General features: G+C 40.0%; 1 protein-coding gene across 4 annotated transcripts in view; it reads left to right on the top strand.

Moving 5' to 3' along the window:
* The window catches only part of TBK1 (TANK binding kinase 1), a 44,620-nt gene extending 31,325 nt beyond the window's left edge, over positions 1-13,295 (top strand). For 3 of the 4 annotated variants that reach the window (XM_032221188.1, XM_032221185.1, XM_032221187.1), the window contains exons 14-20: positions 2,163-2,284; positions 2,622-2,698; positions 3,249-3,288; positions 8,541-8,642; positions 8,750-8,846; positions 9,131-9,237; positions 10,118-10,571. In XM_032221188.1, coding sequence (XP_032077079.1) covers positions 2,163-2,284; positions 2,622-2,698; positions 3,249-3,288; positions 8,541-8,642; positions 8,750-8,846; positions 9,131-9,237; positions 10,118-10,304 — 732 coding nt within the window. In that variant the 3' untranslated portion in view covers positions 10,305-10,571. Of the gene's footprint in view, positions 1-2,162; positions 2,285-2,621; positions 2,699-3,248; positions 3,289-8,540; positions 8,643-8,749; positions 8,847-9,130; positions 9,238-10,117; positions 10,572-12,015 lie in introns of those variants that run through there. The other variant, XM_032221189.1, reaches the window with a different exon arrangement.
* The last annotated feature ends 6,258 nt before the right edge of the window (positions 13,296-19,553 follow it).

The following is a 19,553-nucleotide window of genomic DNA, read 5'->3' as shown; positions in this document are numbered from 1 at the left end:
AGGCTGTGCCTGGCTCTTTGGGCACCCGCTCGCAAGAGAGCAGCCACCTGGCAACCCCAAAACAATACCCTCCCCCCCGATAATAAGACCCAATATTTGGGGGGGTCAGAAGAAAATAGGACCCTGTCTTATTTTCAGGGAAACACGGTAGTACTTATGCAAATTTCAAATGTATAATTTGCCATGTATGAAATATCATCCATACGGGTAGATGGTAATTGTATAAATAAAATTTAAAAATGTGAAATAGTTTTTAATGTCAAATGAATTCTCATTATATCTATAAATATTGAACCAGTAGAATTAAATGATTACCGGTATGTAGTATCATTCATATATATATATATATATTAGATTTTTACAACCCCTGGTAAGCCCCAATTATGGGAGGAAGCTAACTGCTTCCATCATCTGTCATTCGGCTCGTCACAAGAGTCCATCACGACAGAAACCCAATATTTTTACTGTTGCCTTTGTTATATTTGTTTTTTTTTTTAATTTGTGCTGATAAATTCAGGTTCAAATCCCATAAGGGTATGGCTAGCTGATGAGAGCTAAATAGCTTGAAATAGATCTATACTAGTCTCCCTTTATTTATTTATCAGCACAAATAAAAAAATCAATTTTTTTATATATATATATATAAAAAATTAGATTTTACAACCCCCGGTATGCCCAAATATGGGAGGAAGATCACTACTTCCATTCTCTGTCCTTCGGCTGTCACAAGAGACCATCCAGACAGAACCCAATATTTTTTTACTGTTGCCTTTTTGTTACATTTGTTATATTTGTACTGATAAAGTCTCCCTTTATTTATTTATCAGCACAAATATAACATATATATATATATTTGTGTGTGTTTGTGTTTGTGTTTATTCAATTTGTATGCCGCCCTATTCCCGAGGGACTCAGGGCAGCTAAGAAACAGAGGGGAAGGGGAGTACACAAAGAAAAACAAAAAGACAAGCAAATTAAAACACAACAACAGTCACAGTAATTCAAGTATGTATGTATGTATGTGTGTATGTGTGTGTGTGTGTGTGTGTGTGTGTATGTGTGTATATATATATATATATATATATATATATATATATATATATATATATATATATACACACATACACACACACACACACACACACACACACACACACACACACACACACAATATATACCATATATACTCAAGTATAAGCCGAGTTTTTCAGCCCACTTTTTGGGCTGAAAAAAGCCACCTCGGCTTATACTCGAGTCAGTGAAAAATTTGCCCGAAATGGAGGAGAAAAAGGGGCAGGGCCATGCTGCTGGGTGACGCTCGTGAATGGCCCAGCGCCCCTGTGAGTTTCCCCTCCCTCTGTGTCAGTTTGCCGCGCAGCGCACACCGCACCATCCCCCCTCCTCACGTTCTAATGTAATGCAGGGCTGTCTTACGATTCCCCTTCCTCTCCCTCCTGCCGCTCTGCAACGATGTCCCACCTCCTCCTTGTTATGGCAAGCAGCCACATAGCGATGTCTCACCTCCTCTGGTACAGTGATCCAATGATAGGAATCACTGTGCCGTGTGTCATAGGAGGCGGGACATCGCTCCCGCGGCTGCACGGGTCATCATCATCACAGCGGGACATCAGCATCATGAGGTGAGTGAAGTATTTCATTGAATACACCGCTAGTTTACTGTTTTTCTTTGAAATAAATATTCAAAAACATTATTGGTATCTATTTTTATTTTTGAAATTTACCGGTAGCTGCTGCATTTCCCACCCTAGGCTTATACTCGAGTCAATAACTTTTCCAGTTTTTTGTGGTAAAATTAGGTGCCTCGGCTTATATTCGGGTCGGCCTATACTCGAGTATATACAGTATATAGTATTAACTGAATATAAATGTACATATTTACAACACATAGTAAACACATATTCTTAGATACTATGGAAATGTTTTCCCCAGTGAAATTGTTTTTGAAATATTTTTAATTCTAGAATAAGTTTAGTTTTTATAAGATACAGTTGTGCTGCTGACCTCTGGCAATAGTCCTATTTTCTGCTTTTTCTAATTCCTGGGATTTCTTGGTGTACATGTTGCAAATGATAGTTTTTATTAAAGTTATAATAGAATAATATTTTTATATAGATTTTGTTAAATTTGTTGTATTTTTGTAGCTTTCTAGTTCTCAGGGAACAATAGAGACTACTCTTCAGGATATCAAAAACAAACTTTCTCCTAGTGGTTTACTATCTGATAGCTGGACCAACCATGATGGCACACATCCAAAAGATAGAAAGTAAGTAGAGTTCACATTTTAATTTGTTATTTAACTTTTAAATCCTGGCATGAATAATTGTTTAGATTAGAACATAGTTGTGCTTTCAATTAGGAGCCAAAATGGGGCTTTGGAATGTACAAGGGGACACACTTGAAGCTTCTTAATTTGTAGCTTTTCCTGGGATTGTTTAGGTATCTTGAACAGTTGCTGGATGTTTCTAGGAAAAGAAATGTTTAAGTTGCAGAAAGTGCCAATTTCATATCCTGGGAGCTTAAAGTCATTGTTTGCCTTTGAATTAAAAGCACTGCACAACAGCATTGTCTTTATATTTTTATTTTATTCTGTTTTCTTCTAGCCCAGAAAGGTTGCAAGTCCTATTGACTTCCATAACAGATATTTATTATCAATTCAAAAAAGACAAAGCAGAAAGAAGTAAGTGGTTTTTAATGAACTTAGTTTTTGCTTTAGCTTCAATTAATTACAAAACATCATTAAATTTCTGGATTGACTTAGTGAGGCAAAAATTCTGAAAGCAAAAAGCATTTTTTTTTCTCTTAAGTAGAAGTACAATTCTAATAAAGGACACTATTGAGAATACCATTCTGTCAGAAAAACAAACAAATCGCCATGGTGTATATAAACTCAGAGTTTTCAATTGAAATAGTATACATGACTAGATTCAAACAATCATACGTTAAGGGGAGACCCATTCTCTTGAGAAGTCCATTATGCTGGGAAAAGTAGAAACAAAGAGAAGAGAATTACCAGCAAAATGGGTGAATTAGAGTAGAATAGTAGTGAATGTACAACTGAGATCCCTAAAAATCCAAATGGAGGACAGATCATCCTGAAAAAAGTCTGTGTAGACATAAAGAGTTGACCCCAACTTGCTGGCCCTTAATCAGTGTATTAGTCAGGGGAATTTAATTATGTGAAATAATTTCTTGACCATCCAATCTGATTTAAATGGTTCCTTCTTTAGGACTTCCTTATAACGAAGAACAAATTCACAAATTTGACAAGTAAGTCCATTTATTTTATAAGGATTTTATATTTGTAGTGTACTGTATTTTCTTTGTTTAGTGATTTCAACAATATAATTGGAATAAGTTCTGTGAAGCTAGGGATGAAGTAACAAATGGCTGCCTTTGCTCTGTGTAATATTCCTTTACCCAACAGCCTTTTCAACTGTGTCCATATAAATTATAAAACATATATAAACAACGTGTGTGTCTATTGATGTATGCAGAGATTAGAATGAGTCCGCTATATTTTACAAATCTAGGTCTCATAATTACAGAGTTTTAGAAAGGGTGATAGGAAAAAATACACATCAGTCATTGAAGAAAAATCTGGCTCTTCTGCAACTCTGAAGGTTTAGAAGTCTTCATATACATCAAGATTTATTAAATGATAAATTATTATTAAACTTAAACACAATGGTTAAAAATTCTTTAACTGGAAAATACCGTGTTTCCGTTGACCCCCTGAAATAAACACTTGGCCTTATTTTTGAGGTGCAGGAGACTGCAAGCATGGTCACCTCATGGCTGCTGCTGTGTTGTAATATTTTGGGGAGGGCTTTTTTTGGGAGGAGGGCTTATTTTAGTGCAGTGGTCTCCAACCTTGGCAACTTTAAGACTTGTGGACTTCAACTCCCAGAGTTCCTCAGCCAGCTTTGAAGTCCACAAGTCTTAAAGTTGCCATGGTTGGAGATCACTGTTTTAGTGGATGTGGGGAAACAGGGGTAGCAATATTCTAAAACATCCAACCAAGCAGGAAAATTTAAATGTTCTTTAATTTTTTTGTTTATTTGCATTTTAGAGCATGCATATCCTTTTTCATGTATTAATTTTTACTTTATATATAATTGAGAAGGGAACAATCTATCTGTCTTGAAAGTTACAGTAGTTCACACTAAAGTAGAGTGAACTGTGCGATTTGGATGGCTGATTGCAACTGCAGCCGCCATAACCCTTCCAGACGCCCTCCTCCTCCCCCCTTCCCCTGTGGCTCAGCCTTTGTATTAACATTACCCCCGTCTTCTTCAGAGCCCTGTTTGTCTGGACTCTTTCCCTTGGTGGACTTGGAGAGTTTTTCCTATTGCCTCTTATTGACATTGTGGAGCTTCTGTTTATCCCCCCCCCCCCGTTGGTCATTTGGCCCTTCTCCAGCTGGGCCTTTAAACATCAATTTGTACCTAACTATAATCCCAGGGCTTCTGGACTTGCTATCTCAGCTATTTTAGCTGTTTTGACTATCAGGAGCTGCAACTGCCCTGGGAATACTAATACCATCTTGAACAGCACTTATTCAATTCCATTTACTACAGTGCCTTGGTTTGTGGACAAACGGGGATGCCCACTGTGCGTAGGAAAGTCCTCTGCTCCCCTTAACCGCCTTAGACTCTTGGGACCTTTTCAGCCTTACCGGAGGGGAGAAATGCTACCCTCCTCCTCTGCATACCCTCTGTGGACTGTGGCTGGGTTCTCAACCATCTTAGTCAACTTAATTGCCATAGGAAGGGAGAGGAGCGGAGTACCTCTCCCTCCCTTTCCTCATTTGTGTTCCATCTAAGATCTGCGCAAATTTTAATCTCTCCACATTTTATGAATGAGGTGTGTATGGTGTGACTGTTGATGGGTGTGCCCACTTTTTAATTCCTATTATTATTGTAACCTTTTGTGTTTTTTAAACTGTTAGTGGGGAGTGATTTGTTGTGTGACTGTGTATGTCTGAGTAGGCTGGGACCTCAACCAGGTACCTCCTGCACTGAGTGCTCTGCAGAAGTGTCAGGGGGGCCTGGGCTTAACCCCAGCCTCAGGATGCCTGATTCGAAGGGCCTGCCAGAGAACGCGGGGGCTATGAGGGTGGGTGGAGGGACCATGGACACGGGAGTGGGCTGGAGCATTACGGTCTTCACAGGGAGGGGCAGATATGGCGGGGACTTGAGGGCTAGCCATTACCGGGGAAGGAGGGTTCCCTACGTCACAGAGATCCCTCCTTCCGGCCCTTCTAGTCCCACTCCAAGGCCAGATGGCGTGAGTAATCAGGACCCTGGTCTCAGGCTGTTGTCGCTAAATGCCAGGTCTGTAGTTCACAAGGCTCCTCTCGTCCGGGACCTAATTTTAGACGAGAGGGCAGACCTGGCATGTATTACTGAAACCTGCTGGGCCTGGAGGGAGGAGTCCCCCTCACTGAGATATGCCCAGAGGATTTTCAGGTACTTCATCAGCCGCGACCCCAGGGAAGGGGTGGGGGGGTGGCTATTGTTATCCGAGAGTCTCTAGCTCCTCGTAGGATCCCTGCTCCGGAGCTTGTTGGGTGTGAGTCCTTGCTGGTGAAGTTGGACCTCAAGGGTCAAGTGGGCTTGTTGTTAACGTACCTGCCTCCCAACAGCATTGCAACAGCCCTCCCCTCGCTCCTCGAGTCAGTAGCCGAGCTGGCAATTGAGTTCCCCAGGCTTATGGTGCTGGGGGACTTTAATTTGCCTTCGCTCGGCGAGCACTCTGATGGAGCGCAGGAGTTCATGGCTTCCATGACAGCCATGGGCTTGACCCAAGTAATCCGAGGCCCGACTCACTCGGCGGGTCACACCCTTGACCTCGTATTCCTCTCGGAGCAGTGGAGTTGTGATCTTGGTTTGAGGGGTAGTGAGATCTTGCCCCTGTCATGGTCGGACCACTACCTACTGAGGCTTGACTTTCGGAGACCAACCCCCCCCACTGTAGGGAGGAGGAACCGATTAGGTGGTTCCACCCCAGGCGCCTTATGGACCCTTTGGGCTTTCAGATGGCACTTGGGGTTGTTCCTGATACTCTCGCCCGCAGTCCGGCGGAGACCCTGGTTGCTGCTTGGAACTCAGCAGCATCAGAGGCTCTCAACCGGATTGCGCCTTTACGGCCGATCCAAGGCAGTGGATCCAGGAGGGCTCCTTGGTTTACTGAGGAACTCCGGGAGATGAAGCACCAAAAGAGACGCCTAGAGCACCGCTGGAGATCCAGTAAGTCCGAGTCAGACTGAGCACTAGTAAAATCCTGCATCAGAGCCTACATCCGGGCAATCCGGATGTCAAAAAGAACTCACATTGCTGCTCTGATAGCTTCCGCTGAGTCACGCCCAGCCGCCTTGTTTAGGATAACCCGTTCCCTCCTGAATAGGAGGGATACGAGCGATCCTTTGCAGGGTAGAGCTGAGGAATACGTCCAATTCCTCGCAGATAAAGTTGCTCGGCTCCGGACGGACCTGGACTCCAATTGCGCAGAGCCAGCCGAGGCACCAGGGGAGAATCTGGAACGACATCTCTGGATTGACTTTCAACTTGTTACTCCTGAGGAAGTGGACAAGGCCATGGGAACTGTGAGTGCCTCCACTTGTGCGCTGGACCCGTGTCCCTCCTGGCTGGTTGCGAACAGCAGGGAGGTGACACGGGGCTGGATCCAGGCAATAGTTATCGCCTCCCTTCAGGAGGGGTTCTTTCCCCCCGCATTAAAGGCGGCAGTGGTGAGACCCCTCCTGAAGAAACCATCTTTGGATCCAGCCATCTTAAACAACTATCATCCAGTCTCCAACTTCCCCTTTGTGGGGAAGGTTGTTGAGAAAGTGGTGGCCTCTCAGCTCCGGCGGTCCTTGGATGAAACCGATTACCTAGACCCTTTTCAGTCTGGATTCAGGCCTGGCTACAGCATGGAAACTGCTTTGGTCGCACTGACCGATGATCTCTGGAGAGCCAGGGACGGGGGTCATGCCTCCGTCCTAGTGCTCCTTGACCTCTCAGCGGCCTTCTATACCATCGACCATGGTATCCTGTGACGATTATGCGAGGTGGGAGTGGGAGGCACCGTCCTTCGGTGGTTCTCCTCTTACCTCTCGCATAGGTCGCAGTCAGTGTTGGTTGGAGGGCAGAAATCGATCTCTAGGCCCCTGAAGTATGGGGTGCCGCAGGGTTCGGTCCTGTCCCCCCTCCTGTTTAACATCTACATGAAGCCGCTGGGTGAGATCATTCGACGGCACGGGATAAAATACCACCAGTATGCGGACAATACACAGTTGTATCTGTCCGCCCCGTGCCAACTCAGTGAAGCGGTTGACGTGATGTGGCAGTGCCTGGAGGCTGTTAGGGTCTGGATGGGGGTTAACAAGCTTGCACTCAATCCGGACAAGACCGAGTGGCTGGTGTGTTTCCCTCCCAACAATTGGCCAAGTATTCCATCTCTCAGGCTGGGGGGTCAAACTGTACGCCCCTCAGACAGGGTTCGCAATTTGGGAATCCTCCTGGATCCACAGCTGACTTTAGAACACCATTTGTCAGCTGTGACCAGGGGGGCATTTGCCCAGGTTCGCCTGGTGCACCAATTGCGTCCCTACCTGAACCTCGCATCAGTCACCTTGTGACCTCAAGACTGGACTACTGCAATGTGCTCTACATGGGGCAGCCCTTGAAGAGCATTCAGAGTCTTCAGCTGGTCCAGAATGCAGCTGCGCGAGCGATTGTGGGTGCACCCCGGTACACCCACGTCACACCTATCCTCCGCGAGCTGCACTGGCTGCCTATTGGTCTTCGGATACGCTTCAAGGTACTAGTCGTCACTTATAAAGCCCTTCATGGTATTGGACCTGGGTACTTGAGAGACCGCCTGCTGCCAATTACCTCCAATAGACCCATTAGATCCCACAGATTAGGCCTCCTCCGAATTCCATCTACCGGCCAATGCCGTTTGGCTACTACCCGGAGGAGGGCCTTCTCTGTGGCTGCTCCGGCCCTCTGGAACGAACTCCCCATGGAGATTCGGACTATCACCACCCATCAGGCTTTCCACAAAGCCCTTAAAACCTGGCTGTTCCGACAGGCCTGGGGCTGATGAGTTCCCCGCCCCCGCTCGAATTGTGTGGTTGTTGACTGTTTTTAAATTGTTGTAGTTGTTTGTCCGTTGTCTTTCCTCCATGTTTGTATTCCCCCCACGCTTACTTTGGTTTGTGAGCCGCCCTGAGTCCCTCTGGGAATAGGGCGGCATAGAAATGCAATAAATCAAATCAAATCAAATCAAAGTAATTTATAGCCAATCCATTATAATGAGTCCATTCAAAATAAAGCAGTGCATTAATTTGAATTATCATGGCAAGAACATACTAAAATGTTACTTGACCACATTGACCTAATGTATTCTCTATATACATGAAGGTGAATTGCTGTGCCTGTTCTATAGGTTTTTAAACTCTCAAATAAATTGGGAAAATTGGTACCTTATTCTGATTTCTTTTCTGGGTATTACAGGCAAAAACTATTTTTGCATGCCACAAAAGCTATGACTCTGTTCAAGGATGAATGTGTCAACAAATATGAAACCTTCTTAGACAAGGCAGAGGATTGGATGAGGTAAGTTCCTTTTTTTGAATAACATTTAATATTACTGTACTGTATTATAGCATCACGTATTAACAAAAGCCATACAATAATTTCATATAAAATATATTTCTTTCCAGAAAGATGCTTCTTCTAAGGAAACAGTTACTAGCTCTTAGAAAACTATGCTTTGATATTGAAGAAGAAGTGTCCAAATACCAGGACTATATAAATGAGGTGATGTTCTTAATTATTCTAAATACACAATCATTACTACACTGCATTTCCATAATGCAGTCGGGGAATGAGCAATTTGCTTGGAGACTCCAGTAACATGAATGGGATCAATACTTGTTTTAATAGGCTATGTAAAACAATGTTAATAGTCAGTGATAAGTATTCAGTGATATCACCAGAGTGGAATTCTTTTGTATCCTTAAAATCCAGTGATTATTAGTGGGAAATAAATATTTGTAATGCGGTGGTTTTGTCATTTACATGGATTTATGCATTCATTGCAGTTAGATGAAATATTGCCCCATAAGATGTTTGCTGCTTCCAGTGGGATCAAACATACATTTAATCCAGTTTATCCAAGTTCAAACACCTTGGTGGAAATGACTCTTGGGTAAGAATTTTTATTTGAACAAATAAAACTTTTATATGCTTTCTTCATAATTATAATTATGCTAAAACTTAAACTTGTCAGTTTCAGATGTTCTGTTTCAGAAAAGTCTGTTCTCTAAGTTAACTTGTGAGCTGTTACTACCTGACTTGCAACCAGTTACCTGAGGCATCAGTTTTTTCTACTCACCCAATCCAGTCTGGCAGGAATATCTGCTGGTGCGGATTAGGAAGTGCATCTTTTTTGCCATGGAAAATTCTCCCTTCAGAGATTAGGATAGTTTCTCTTCCATAAGGCCTGGAAGACCAGGTTACATTCTTGCCATGGGGCCCAAGTGTGTTAAGGGCCTTCTTTCCAAGTTGTGTGAACATCTATGGTTATAATTTTTTCTCAGCTGCTATATATATTTATTTTTTTGTATTGTGTTTGTATTTGGTTTTAACTGATTATTCATTGCCAAGAGTCACTCTGATTTGAGATAGGTGGTAATAGAAATAAACAAACAAATAAATATTATAGTTGCCAAATTAATTTGCACTGCAGAAAGAGAGGTTGGACTGACTTTAGATATCTGGGAAGAGGGAGGGAGGTTGCCCAGCAATTGATAGAGAATTGCATGTACCTTCTCTGTTCTCAGCTGTCATCTTGCAGGAGAACAAAATTATTAAATAGTTATCTATCATATCTATTTTAATAATAACATTCAGATGAATGAGGATAATGGTTCAAATTTTACAGTTTTTTTTTTAAATCACCATTGTACATGGGCATTTTTTTTGTATCTACTTTTCCTAAAACACTTCTACAATGTTCAGTGAATAATACCAGAAACATTCCATAATTATTTTAACATGGTTCTATTTATTAATGTATCTGTTTATAGTATGAAGAAACTGAAAGAAGAAATGGAAGGTGTTGTTAAAGAACTAGCTGAAAATAATCATCTTTTAGAAAGGTCAGTTATCATACTATGCTATAACATATATCCAGAGAACTGTGAAGTTAGATTTCAAGGGAATTATCTGGATGGAATGCAAAACCACAAGGAGAGAGAGTTGAATGAAAAATAAGACTGCTGGAAAAGACTTAGAGATATTTGGAGTTTCCCCACATGCTTGGATAAATGTATGTTAGAACATAATAGGAGTATTTCTGCAAAACTATTCAGAGTAGTTTTCTTCTACAAGTAGCTCAAGAGCTATGCAAAGAAACAGCAGGTTAAATAGATGTAGCTCCAGGACAGGCAACCACAGGTTTCCTCAAATCACAGTTCTATGTCTGTTATCTACAGTAGTACTTTAGTACTCATCGTTAATTGTTTTGGGGAGGTACGATAAGTACTAAACAAATCACGTGACTTACCACCTGACCTTTTGTTTTGGCCCGGAAAGACTTTCTGTCCCTTTTCCTATGTCAGCAACCTTCCCAGCATGGTCAACTTCCTATCTGCTCTTTGTGGCCATCTCCTGCTTCCTTTTGCAGCAACCTTCCTTGCATGGCTGACTTCCTGTCCATTCTCCACGGCTGTCCCACTCTTCCTATTGTAGTACACCAAATACCAAACAAACAACAAGTACCAAGGCAACAGTACCGAGACAAAATGTGTTGCAGACCAAATTCGACAGTACTCGACGAAACAGTCGAGTACTGAGGTACCACTGTATAACTATTGCTGTGTCAGCTATGTCTTACCAGGCTTGTAATCCAAAATATCTGAAAAAAATTAGATTGTCTACAAATTCTACAGCTCATTTGGTACCAGCAGTTTTTTGGTGGGGCTGGGGGGAGGAGGCCGAATCCATGTTAGGTTATTCATGGAAGAAAAACAGTTTGTAAATCATGTGTCAGATTTCATAGACATGTCCAGGTAGCTTTCTTGACACTGGTTTGTCACTGTCTTGACACTGCCACCTTCTAATATATATATATATATATATATATATATATATATATATATATATATATATATATATATATATATATATATATATATATATATTTACTTTACTATAGCCCTGGGATTCTTTGTCTCTTATTTAAATATTAATCAAACTTTGCTCTACTTAACCTTTGAGCCAGGGAAGATGCTTCCATCTACCGTGTTTCCCCGAAAATAAAACTGGGTCTTATTTCAAAATAAGCACTACGGCTTATTTTGGGATGAATGTTTTTTTTCCCCCAATGCTTGGGAGGCCCATTTCTGCTTGCTCTCAGTGGAACAGGAGGCTGTGCAGTGTGTTGATGCTGCTGCTGTGAGGCAGGGAAATGGAGCTGCCCGATGCTTCCCACACCGGCTTATCTCAGGTTCACCACAGCCAGGCCAACCAGGCCCCAACACCTGCCTCACCTTCTGGCAGTAGCTCCAACAGCCCCATCCAGCAGGACCCCGCATGGCTGCTAGCCCACATTTCTGATTGCTCATGGCCACAATGGAGCAGGCCTTCTTCATAGGCATGGTTTCTTGAAGTGTTAACAGTCATGGGCATTCTGCTTACAGCAGAATGGGGATTTATGGGAGTCATCAGATAACTTTTCCCAATATTGTTCATATGTAAACAGAATGTTTGGATTCTTCAAAGCAAGAAAGAAGATAATCCATCAAATATCCACATCCTTTACCCTCTTAAAGAACATTATTTCTTTCAAAGCTTTGCATCACTTTAGGTATCACTTTGTTTATAACCTTGCAGTTACATCTCTAAATTAGTCTAAAAGCTAAGTTATGTAATATTTAGCATAGTGTTATCTATTGATAATAACTGAATTGTGTTTTTTATTTAGGTTTGGTGCTTTGACAATGGATGGTGGCCCACGAAATGTAGATTGTATGTAGCTATATATTTACCATTATAGCTTTATTGACTTTGCACAGCAAGAACATTTATATGCAAAAAGAATATTCTCTTTTTGCATTTCCCTCAGTATTTAACAGAAATATGTAAATATGTATATACTGTAAATATGTAGACTTTAATTTTTGGTAATGTTAAAAGTAGTTTTAACATTTTCCATAACATCAAGATTTTTCCCTGTATAAATATGTGTAGCAGCATATTGTGGTGATTCTGAGTACACTGACATAATTTTCAAAGTTCTTACTTCATTTTTGTAAGTGTTACCGGAAAAATTGTGGCCTTTTGAACTATCATGTTCTTTAAAAAATGATGAAAGTTTCCTTTGAATAATCTCAATAAAATCTTAATATGATAATCTAGAATTTCCCATTTTATTGTGAATATACATTTGTCAGAAATATTTGACAGAAATATTTTTGGATTTTTAAATCATTCCCATTCTAGATGTGTTGATATTTAATTAAAATTGAAATTTTTCTAATTGGCACTTAGAGCTAAATTCAGCCTTCATTTGCTAAATTGCTAATTTGCTAAATCGCAAGTGAATTGCAAACTTGAAACCCTTTAAAATTATTTTCTTTAAAACAACACTATTTCAAATTCAGTGAATCATGATAATTTTTATTGTTAAAAAGGTTGTATGTGGTTTTAAATATAATTTTAAATCCTAGCCCTAACATTATAATATGCAGATTCATAATAAACAACTTTGGTACAGAGAATATATTGATTCCGATCATTCAAACATTCTAATAAAATATTAGAAAATTGTTTCCTTTTTTATTATAGTCATACAGGTAAACTTATAATGACAATTGAGTATAGAATTTTAGTTATAAGTTATTGCAGTCATAGGTCTAACAACCAGATTCAATTTTTATGTCTTTATGATGATTGTTAAATGAAACACTGCGATCATTAAGTAAGTGGTGCAGTTGTTAAGTGAATGATTTGGTTGTAAATCTAAATCCAATTTATCAAAAACCATCACAAAACTTATTCATGTGACTGCAGGATGCTGAAACTGGTTGTCAATGCTCCTGATCATGTGACTAAGAGTGGTGGGGCAGTTATAACTTCAAGGACAGATTACAAGTAACTGTTTTCAAGTTCATTATAACTTAACAGTTGTTAAGCAACTGGTTGTAAGTCAAGAACTACCTGTATTAAGATTTCATCAGCTTAAATAAAACAGAAGTTACAGAAGTTTGCATAAATATGTTTCATGCAGATGCCCCACATACAGAGTTGGATTCAGATGGATGGTTATACGTGCTTAGATCCCTATAATACTGGAGGTCTTTTAAGTCTTATAGTAGTTGAATCTGAATAGGTCTGACTCAAACCCACAAAAATGTTCAAAGTTTCACTTCTGGTGATTAATTCTTGCAGGCCAACCAAAGCAAGGTAATGACATCCTGTTGATTTCAGTAATAGCTTGTTTTCCTGTTTGTCAGATATCCAAGGCTGGTGTATCAATCTGTTCCGAGTCACTCCTGGAACAGACTAGCTAATTTGACACTATTTCAGAATTAGGTAGCTTGAAGCTTTGTGCACATTGTGTTTCTTTCAGTGGAGCTTATATAAAAAGCAAAACAAAACACCTAATTTCTATATAGATGGGCACTTGGCATTTTAAAGTTAAATAATACAGGAAAATTATTTCCCTATTGTTTTTGCAACTTCCGCATGGTCTCCTAGTTTCTAACCTTATGCCTTACCATGATTGAACAGAAGAAAAAATATGTTTAAACATTCAGTGAAATTATGACTCTTACCTTTGTGTTGCAGCTAAATATAGAGTAAATCATTTTTCAGCACTGCAGTATCTCTCCTTTCTCCAAAGTTATGGTATGCAATTCTATTTCAGGGGAACAAAGTGGAGATTTAGGAAAGATGCAGAGAACTGTGCTAGCAAAATCTATTTAATTACTATGCTATATCTGCTGCCATAAACTTTTAACCACCAGATTGCATGGGATTTGGTTAAGTAATGATGTCACTGCAGAAAATGTGAAATCTCAGTTTGCTTAGGTCTACTGATAAATATGCTCAGAAATGCCTAATTTAAATACTCCAACATTCACTATCTAAAATTTAGTAGGGAAAGAGCATCTCCCTTATTTTAGACAATTCATGTGTAAAAACAGTTATAATGCTTATACTGCAACTGGGAGCTGCCTATGTACCGTGTTTCCCCGAAAATACGATATGTCCTCATAATACAGCCATGCCACATTTTTCTGGTGGGCAAAAATATAAGCCCCCCACATATAAGCCCCCTAGACAACCCCTCACCTCCAGCCAGGCAGAGCTCCACTCTCCAACCTAGCAGTATCCCAAAGGTGCCAAGCCGCGGGAACCTGGGGGGACGCAAAGGTGATCACGTTGCTTGGGGCCTTCAGGATACCGCTAGGTTGGTGAGCAGCGCTGTGCCCGACTGCAAAGAGGGTTTGCCGGGTGGCTGCTCATGAACATGGTCACTTCATGGCTGTTGTGCTGCACTGCTGCGATAGCGCAACACAGCCATTCGTCCATGAGGCTGTGCCTGGCTCTTTGGGAGCCCGCTCGCAAGAGAGCAGCTGCCCAGCAACCCCAAAACAATAAACCCCCCATAATAAAGCCCAAGCGATATTTTGTAGGTAAAAAGAAAATAAGACCCTGTCGTATTTTTGGGGAAACACAGTACAATATATGTAAAATTTCAGCCTGCAGAAACTTAAAAGTAGATGTCCCTCTGCACCTATTTTGTAATTCAATTACTATCCTGTGGGTTAAAAACTGCCCTATTCAATAGTCTAATACAAAAATAATCCATGTTAAGTAGCAGAGTGTCAGGTATTAAGTAAGCAACAACCCGACAGATTTAAATGGCATACATTTTGGTCTTTCTGCCCTGCTTGAGTGGGAGCATGACCAAGGATGTGCTGCCACCAATCCTGCCACCAGGCAAGAAAAACTGAAGAATACTGTGAACAGGCTCTGGAGCCAGTTCATAGTGAAGGTCCACACAAGAGGCATTGTGAGCTATCCCAAGAGCTCCCGAAGTGGCTCAGTCTATATACAGCATGGTGGGAACTCTGCTGGAGAAAATGCTTCCCGTTCAGCTCAGCAGGATCCCAAGTTCCACAGATGAAAGCAAGTGAGGAGCGCCCAAGATGAAAATGCTACAGCTCCAGGAGGACTTAGGACATCCTTAGAAGGAGCTGCAATCACTGCTATCTTTGCAGCTTGGTTGTTGATGACAAACGGCACTATACTCAGGTTCGGACCATTTTGGAATCCCAGTAAGTGCACTGGCCCCAGCTGAGGTAATATCTTTTTGGAAGGACTACAGAATGCTATAATTTCTGTTGCCACTACACCTGCTGGGCGAGCTACTGCTGCATGGCGAAATTAGGCTACCCACACTGGTCTTCTCTACAGACAACTCCTGCTTTCATCCGCTTGGTCCATACCTGCCTTTCCGTGCTGTTCAGAGGGTGTTGCACCTATATGGATATGAACAATGCTCCTCTAATTCTATGATACTCTCTTGTCATAATCTGTGAAGAAGGATGGCTGACAATCAACCTGTACTAGAGTCTTCTACCTGTCCATTCAGATATTTATTTTCTGATTATGGCCTATATAAATATGCATATGTAATTGTAAATACTCTGTCTATTTAAAACAAAGTATATTTTTTGTATCTAAAACCAAGAATAATTTTAGTTTCAGAGGCTCTAAAAATTTAATGAACAGATTAATTAATATTAATTGCCTAGATAGGCCCATATGAAGCATTTCTTAGTATTTCTTTAACCAGGAGGCAAATTTTCATGGTGTCAAACAGTAGCATTTCCTGCCTCCACCCCATCCCCCAGCTACTATTTTAGGCTAGCAGATGATGCTTACTATATTCTATGAGTCAATCCATTTTATTTACCACCAACATTTTCAAAGTGACTTATTTCCATGCAAACATTGTTAGTATTTGTTAAATTGTACGTGGGAATTTGCAATGTTTTTTTTCCGTTCTGGGTAAATGGCCTGACACACTTCAGAATATTCCAACAATGGGAACTCTGTAATGCTGTAGAAGATTTTGTGGCTTTCCCTTTCTATTCCACACATCTACTAACCATCCCTAGTTGGGCTGCATAGATATCTGGAATTAATGCTTATATTTGCTATGGAGTGATGTTTTGAACATAGATTTCATACGCTGAAAGGGAAGGGAGATAAGTCCTTTTTCTCTTCTTTATTCTTGATAATTTTTATATAATGCAGAGATGAGATAATTCATTTAGAAAACATAGTGTATATTCTCCCTTTCCATACACACAAGCCTACAAAAAGAAGGTATTAAGACTTTCAGAATCTGCTTTCAAAAATTCAAAAGGTAGTCTTTACTTATACAGATTTATTATTATTATTTTGAACATCAGAATTCATGATATATATAAAACCTGTTCCAGATCGTCACCACTGTCTGCTCCTGGCAAGCAAAGCAGTGGGTGTTTGGGTAGAAAAAAGAACCAGTGAAACATGGTAAAGAATAAGCTTATTAAATGAAAGTAAACATGAGCTGAAAGAGATATAAAGATAGCAAGATTTTAAAGTTAGAGAATTTTGTGTAATATTTGGTTGCAAGAATAAGAAAACATTGGTGGAGAGCAAGCTTACTGTATGAAAATAAACAAGAGCTAAAGATAGCAATACTATAAAGTTGTGGAATTGGCCATAATACTTGGTTTCAAAAATAAGAAGCAATAAAAGATTTTGCTAGAAAATAGGATAATTGTAGTATGATTACAAGTAATAATAAACAAAAGCATTTGGATTAGAAATATTGTAAGAAAGGCTCATGCCAAGAGACCTAACTATAAAGACGGTGCAAGCAATACGGCTCACAATTTCACTGTCTACATTTATGGATAAAGGAGAATGGAAAGGTGTGGCTCCTTCTAAACCACCTGCATGTGGTGATGATGATGATGATGATGACATCCATTCAGTTAAGCCCACTCTCCACATCTTCTGATCTTGCACTACTTCTTTGAGCTTTTCTATGCTCTGTTGGTGTCAATTTTGATAGTGTCCAGCACCATGTTCTTTGACACCTTAGTTTCCTTTTACTGCTAACCCTTCCAAACATAATTGCTTTCTCCAGTGAATTCCCTGCATGACATGACTAAAGTCAGTGATATGAAGTTTTGTGATTTTGCCTTCCAGTGTCTGGTGTTATACGCTCCAGTACTTACTTGTTAATCACCTTTACTGTCTAAGAAATACATAGGCGCCTTCTCCAGCACCACATCTCAAACAAGTCGATTTTCTGTCTTGCTTGCTTAAGATCCAACCAACTTTCATAATCATAGGTACCTACGGATAATATAATATAGCAAACTATTTGTTGCCAGGCTGTCCTTGCTTTTCCATATTCTGCAAGCAACCTAACAAATAATGCTTGAGAAATATTGACCCAGTATAGGCAGTCCTCAACTTATGACCACAATTCAGCCCAAAATTTCTGTTGCTAAGTAAATTAGTAACAGTTGTTAAGTGAATCTGGCTTCCCCATTGACTTTGTCAGAAAGTTGCAAAAGGAGATCACATGACTCCAGGACACTGAAACCGTCATAAATATGAGTCAGTTGTCAAGCATCCAAATGTAAATCAGGTGACCATGAGGATGCTGCAGTAGTCATAAGTGTGAAAAATGGTCATAAGTTTTCTTTTTCAGTGCCGTTGTAACTTTGAATGGTCACGAACTGAACTGTTGTAAGTCAAGGATGACTTTCAATAATTAAGACATTTTGTGAAATGCAGTTATTTCAGTTGTAAACTTTATCATGGATTCCCTGGAGGGAAGAATTTTATTTAATGAATACCCTTCCTTTATCTGGGGATTCCTTATAACTTGTCGTTAAAGACCAGAGACACTTTCTTGAACCAAACAGCATCTTATTTGTCCTTTTAATCTATAGTCTTATTTCCTTGCTCTCGGTTGTATTCTGTTTGGAATGAAACCATTGGCTGCAGCCATCTCACCATGGCCAGCTGGATTGGACCATCTTGACACAGCCAACTCGCTGCAGCACAGCTTCTTACCATGACCAAATTGCCATAGGATAATTTGTCACTGAAAATTCCATGTGTGATAATGCAACACAATAAATGTTATCTGCCACTGTTTCTTTGACATAATTTCCATTTTTGTGAATGGAAATAATGTCAAAGAAACAGTGGAGGATAATCTTTATCACACGGAGTTATTCCACGTGGAATCTTCTATGGCGAGTTGTCCCGCAATAGGTTTACCATGGTGAGATGACCATGGCAAGCTGTCCTGGATCCTCTTCTGTTTTTTTCTCTGAAGCAGCTCCCAAATAATTGGTGACGTGACTGAAATTTGCCTCGTTAACTGAATGTTGCTATGGCCATTTCACAGATTGTTAACTCTGCTAAGGGATTAATACCAGCACCAATTCAGCTTTCCAAAGTACAGATAGCCCTTGACTTACAACAGTTCAGTTAGTGACTGTTCAAAGTTACAATGGTACTGAAAAAGGAAACTTATGACCATTTTTCACACTTATGACTTTTGCAGCCTCCCATGGTCACTAATTTTGGATGCTTGACAGCTGATTCACATTTATGATGGTTGCAGTGCCTGGAGTCATGAGATCCCCTTTTGCGACTTTCTGACAAGCAAAGTCAACGAAGAAGTTAGATCCACTTAACCATGTTACTAATTGAAGAACTGCAGTGACTCACTTAACAAATGTGAAAAAAATGGCAAAATGGGGCAAAAATCACTTAACAAATTTCTCACTTAGCAACAGAAATTTTGGGCTCAATTGTAGTTGTAAGTTGAGGGCTATCTTTTCATTGGTTGAAAACATCACGTTTTCAATATGCATTATGAAATAGCTTATGCATTGTAAAGTTGTGATAATATTCCTGTTTTGATGGGTATTTGAATATTGGGGGTCTGCTTTGTGATGCTTTTTTGTTTAAAGTAGATTTTTGCAGATTTTAGTTTACATGTTTTAAGGTTACTGAATGGTAAGGATTTTAACCAGAAGCTTGCAATATGCATAACAAACTTTTAACCCTTGTATTGTATTTTACTATATGAACTGCCAGTCTCTTGGGACTGCACAATGTACAAGTGCTTGTACTGTAATAAATAAATAAAACTTCCAACTGGTGCATTCTGCCCTCAGTACATTCCATTCCACATTACTGGTATTTAAATAAAACATTGTATTCTGATTTTGCTGCAGCTTTGTCAGAAAAAATAAAAAATGCTGTAATAAAAAATATTGATCCTATAAATGGCAGTTCAAAATAAAATTACCATGTAATTGTTTTACAACAATTTAGAGGGTATTTTAATTCCTCTAGTTTAGTTCCTATTTGCAACTTTTTATATACTGCATTGCAAAATGACTCCAAATGATTTACAGTATAACA

Source organism: Thamnophis elegans, chromosome 7 (genome assembly GCF_009769535.1).
Source record: "Thamnophis elegans isolate rThaEle1 chromosome 7, rThaEle1.pri, whole genome shotgun sequence".
NCBI lineage: Eukaryota > Metazoa > Chordata > Lepidosauria > Squamata > Colubridae > Thamnophis > Thamnophis elegans.
The sequence above is the reverse complement of the archived record's forward strand: the minus strand, read 5'-3'. Positions and strand labels throughout refer to the sequence as shown.